At 39.7% G+C, this 5,688-nt stretch overlaps 1 protein-coding gene across 1 annotated transcript; it reads left to right on the forward strand.

Moving 5' to 3' along the window:
- The first annotated feature begins 3,041 nt into the window (after positions 1-3,041).
- Positions 3,042-3,809, forward strand: LOC103735516 (olfactory receptor 14A2-like). Its single transcript, XM_008834820.1, has one exon. The coding sequence runs from the start codon at positions 3,042-3,044 to the stop codon at positions 3,807-3,809; it is 768 nt and encodes a 255-aa protein (XP_008833042.1).
- Positions 3,810-5,688: the final 1,879 nt, after the last annotated feature.

The raw sequence follows: 5,688 nt of genomic DNA on the forward strand, positions 1-5,688 counted from the left end.
TTCATTCATTTTATCTAGAACTTCAACTAAAATTTTAATTTTTAATTCAATTAAATCTACTATTGTGCAGCAATTTCATTCAAGAAAAAAACAAAAAACACCCTTCCATCTTGGAGGGGAGCTGAGTAAACAACATGCCATTTTCAGGGGAGATGGAGCATTACATCCTTTAGAGAAGCTCTTTAAGCTCAGAAAATAAACAATGCAATAGCATTAGAAGTCCCTAAATTTGAGCAGGTTCACTAAGCTCCTCCATCCCTAAGACTCCAGAGTGACACCCTCAGATAAGCAGAGCTGCCAGGAGGAAACAGAGAACAGCTGAGCTGCCTGAAGGGGCTTAGACCAATTGAGCTACCTGGAAAGAATCCACTTCAACATATTGACAATTGCCTTAAGGTTAGGTTTTAAGCTCCAGGTTTCATTTTTTCATGAGCTTTCACCTATGCTGGGGTAGACTTTGGGTGATGCAGCTGTTTTTTAATCATTTCTGCTCCTTAAGTAATTCCTCGTCCATATTCCTGTAAGAAACCCCAATAAAACTCATTGGGTCACCAAACTGGACTTTGATGAACCAGTGAGTTTGATTGATCTGTCATTGTTTCCCTATCTGTTGTGAGTACACATTCATTCACATCTACCCAGAAATAGTGCCACAAAGCAGTCACCCAGTATTGTTTACAAAAGAGTTCCTGCATTTGGTTATTCCTCACTTTTGCTGATCATCTTTTATAATCGTATGAATATTATTTGAATGAGGTAATGATTGTCAATCTATCAAAGGGAGAAGAGTGGGGAGACAGAGTGAGAAAGAGACAGAAGATATTGAGAAGAAATTGGCATATTACAAGTGGTTACTATTTCCCAATAACCATATGCTTCTCTCACTTATCCATCATTATGGTATTTTTTCAGTAAAATTTTATAATAACAGAATTATTAATACCCTATACACTCTTTTATCTCCATTGCCTTTTTCCAAGGGAGAAGAGTGGGGAGACAGAGTGAGAAAGAGACAGAAGATATTGAGAAGAAATTGGCATATTACAAGTGGTTACTATTTCCCAATAACCATATGCTTCTCTCACTTATCCATCATTATGGTATTTTTTCAGTAAAATTTTATAATAACAGAATTATTAATACCCTATACACTCTTTTATCTCCATTGCCTTTTTCCCCACAGTACTGCACATCAAAGTCAGAGATTTGGGCCTTCAAGGCCAGCACACAACCACTGACCTACATCCCTACCCATTTTATGCATTTGAAAAATATACCTAACAAAATAAAGACTTTTTGTGTCCTGTGCTTATGTTACTTAGAGTTCAAAGTAGGATGAAAATGATTCAGATTACTCTCTTCTCTTAGTGGGTTTATGAGTTTACTGTTTTCAGTCATTTTTTATCCATAATTTAGACTAAGAATTCATGAAAATAGTATAAAATTTTGTGTTAATAAATAGGACACGGGGCTGGCAAGATGCCTCAGAGGACAAGAGCACTGGCTGCTCATGCAGAGGACCTGGATTTCATCCCAGCACCCACATGGTAGCTAACAAGCATCTGTAACTCCAGTTCCTGGGGACTCTAATGCCCTCTTCTGGCCTCTGTGGGTATTGCACAACATAGGTGCAGTTACATGCATGCAGGCAATACATTTATTCAAATTTTAATTTTTTTCACTTGCCAGTGGGGAATCTGGTCACATAGCACTCTGGCTTTGTCCATGGTGAACAGGGACTCAGGGTGAGGTAACTGGGGTACCCTTTCAGTGGGTCTATCTAAAAGACTCCCTAATTGCATAACTCTTAACTTTAGGGAGAAAAGAAAGTCCTTGACTGGTGCCTATGATATGTGAAGGAGATGTAAAGGCAAGAGTAGTTAGCATTACAAGTTCTAGACAAGGAATCAGAAAAAGGTCAAAACAGGGCAAATTTCAAATGTTCACATCAGAGTCCATTGGAAATTCTTGATGAGAGCTTCCAAAATAATCCCTCTATTGGGATCCTCCTTGTTTTCTTTTGTCTGACAAGGCTGGACACAAAAGTGATGGACTCAGGATTTGTTTTCAGGCACTTTGATAGCTGTTGGAGTAGCTAGAATCAGTGTCATTTCCCTCACAAAAGCTTCTAAATGGGAGGGGGACAAATTTAGCCATCATTTTAGAAAATAGTGGGTTGTCTCCTTTAGCTACAGGTGGGAACTACAGTATTGCAGACCAAGATTTAAACTCTCACATCTGCACAGCACGTTCTGATTGAAAACAAAACCATCAATGGGAAATGATTGCCTAAATAACATTTTATAAGGACTTAAGCCTAATGTCTGGGAAGTGTAAGCCCTTGAACTCTTAAAGAAATATTCTGCTCAATTTAACCTTTGGTTAGACTTTCTTTTTGCCTGTTTAAGACCATACAGCTGGCCCTAATAAGCCTATTTATTTTTACTCTTTTTAAAATTTTTAATAACTACATGATTAGAAGAAGCATTTCACTACAGCTTTAACATATCCAGTAACACACTCCAGAGAAAGAGCACATCTCTTTCACAAGTGGGTACAAGTTTCTAGGTTCACAGCTGAATTAATACAGTTATATAATATTGAACTCAGTATAATCCCAGGTCCTTTGAGGACCTGTTTCTCAAGGGTTACTCTGTGGGCACTGCACAACATAGGTGCACTTACACACATGTGGGCAATACATTTATACACATTTTAAATTTTTTAAATGATATTAAAAAGAAATAAAGTATTAAAATAATAGAGGACAAGTCCACTAAAATAGTTTTTTGTAATATTCCTCTCTAATCCTCCTACCCTGTATGTTATCATAATACATACTGAGAATGACATACTGAGAAATTAATAAGAATGCAACTGTATTTATCATTTTTAAAATGTCCTTGTTTTATAAATATAACACAGTTGCAAATATGGGGGCTCATGCTGAACCTTCCTCTTGTCTATCAATGCACTATCAGCATGAGCTCCACATGTGTCTTTTCCTTCCTTTGTCTTACAGTAGGTGAACAGCAGACAACATGACAAATTACACAGTTTACAAAGATTTCTTCTTCATGGAATTCTCTGACAGCAAGCAGTTCCAGGTGCTCCAGGGCTTTCTGTTTCTACTGATTTACTTGGTGTCCCTCATGGGGAACCTTCTCATCATCATGCTTGTCACTGTGGACCAGTGTCTTCACACCCCCATGTACTTCTTCCTGAAGAACGTGTCCTTCCTCAATGTGTGCTTCATTTCAGTCACAGTCCCAAAGCTCATTCTCAGCTCTTTGTCCCACAGGAGTGCTATCTCTTTCCCAGGATGTGTGTGTCAGGTCTTGTTCATGGTTTCTTTTGACACATCTGAGCTTTTCCTCCTCAAAGCCATGTTGTATGACCATATGTGGCCATCTGTCACCCACTACACTATGACCATCATGAACAGGGCAGTCTGTGTGCAGACGGTAGCTGCCTCTTGGCTATTTGGAAGTTTCCTTGGGGCCTTATATTCATATGGCTCCTTCTCTCTCTCTTTCTGTGGCTCCAGAAAAGTGCCACAGTTCTTCTGTGATGTCCCCTCTCTACTGAAGATTTCTTGCTCAATGATGCATGTCACCATTGACATTAGTGTTATCTTTGGACTTATATATGGGTTTTTCAGCTTGGTCTCCATAGGGTTTTCATATTGTTACATTTTCAACACAATGCTGAGAATGCCCTTGTTACAGGGGAAATCAAAAGCCTTTTCTACCTGCATGCCCCATCTCATTGTTGTCTCCATTTTTTCACAGGTGCCACTGCCTATTTGAAACCAGTTCCTGATTCTCCACCGCTCTTGATATCTGTTTTCTATTCTATGATGCCTCCATCTATAAATCCTATAATATACAGCCTAAGAAATAAGGAAATCAAAGCTATTTTGTGGGGCTTTTTATGGAAACTAGTGTGAGTTTTATAGAGGAAACCAATCATAGCATGCAACTGGAGTGTTCATGATGTAGCCAGCTAGAGTCAAGCAAATCCCAACAGGATTCTCACCAAGAGACAGGTCATCTAGAGAAAAACTCAACAGAGAAACCCTACAGTCAAATGACATCATAAATCAAGTAGACCTAATAAATCTACAGAACATCCCACCCAAGCACCAAAGAACATACCTTCTTATCAGAAGCCCATGGAACTATTTAGAAAATTGACCACATATTAGGGCACAAAGCAAGATTAACCAAATTTTTAAAAATTGGAAAAACATTCAGTGACCTTTCTGACCACAAAGGAGTAAGTTGGATATCAACAACAAAAGAAATGGGAAAGAAATACAGAAACCCATGGAACTAGAGAACACACTGAATGAAAAATTTTTAATTCTTAAAATTTAATGAAAATGAAAACACAACATACCAAAATCTATGAGGCATAGTGACTTCATTTCCAAGAAGGAAGTTTATGCAGTAAGTGCATATATCTTGAACTGAGAGATGTCTCATCTCATTCTAATAACTTAATGATATTCCTGAAGACCTTAGAAAAACAACAACAATCAATGGCCCAAAAGAGTAGACTAGAAGAGATAATCAAAATCAGGACTGAAATTAAATAGAAACAAAAAAAAATTATAAAGAATCAATGAAATGAAGAGTTGGTTCTTTGAAAAGATTAAGACACTGATCAAGGGTTCATAAGGGTTAATTCTTGGTCCAAGGTGAACTCCTCAGTCTTTTACTAGTAGAGCAGGAGTCACTATGCTCTAGGGCCATGCAGAAGCTGCTGGGTCTAGGTACTTGGATAAGAGCAGGACTTTTCCAGGGTCTGAAAGTCTGAGTAAGTACAACTTTTGCCATCTCCCAAGCATCATGAATGAAATGGTGCACATCAGGCAAGACCAGAGTTAGGACCTTCTTAGGTTTTGGAAAGCTCATTCCTCTATCTCTATCCATGGGTGAGTAGAAGGGCCTTGCTAATTCAGTAAATACCAGGATCCAAAGTTGGCAATATCCCACTTACCCCAGGAATTTGAGTATGTGATTTTTTAGATTGGGGCATGTGTATCTGAAGGATGGATTCCCTCTGGGCCTCAGTAAGAGTCCCTTACCTCAAGAGAGTTTGTACCCCAAGTAGGTGAATTGTCTCGCAAAAATTGAATTTTCTTCATGGAGACATGGTAGCTTGGGTCCTGGAGCAGCTGGAGCATGTCTTAGGAATGTCTTGTAAGCAGGGTCAGAAACAGCTAACAGGAGGCCATCCATATACTGGAGTGTTGGGATATGGCCAAAATGATCAGGATGTAGAGCAGGGACACATAACCCTGGAGACCTCCTACTGAGGACGGCAGGAGTCGGCCCACTCCATTCTGGACATGCTGGCTTTCCCATGATCTCTTACCCAAATGTCTCTAGGCTAAGCTTCCACCAGGTTCCGTGTAAATTATGTGACCAGATAACAGGACAGAAAGTACCATGAGCAGAGGCCACGTAGCTTTGGAAGTCCCCTCTTTCCCCTACCTGCCTGCCTGCCAAACACTCAGCCCCGCCTCTTTGTCCTCAAAACTTCCCTATAAAAACTTCTTCCGCCATATTAAAATGAGCTGTTCGCTGACACAGTCTCCCGGGTATTTCTTCCATGGTAATTGCCGCTGCCAAGACCTTCTCTCCCCCACGGGCTTCTCCCTCCTCCAGCCCTCCTCTACCC

Source organism: Nannospalax galili, unplaced genomic scaffold, assembly GCF_000622305.1.
Source record: "Nannospalax galili isolate Female #2095 unplaced genomic scaffold, S.galili_v1.0 scaffold997, whole genome shotgun sequence".
Lineage (NCBI taxonomy): Eukaryota > Metazoa > Chordata > Mammalia > Rodentia > Spalacidae > Nannospalax > Nannospalax galili.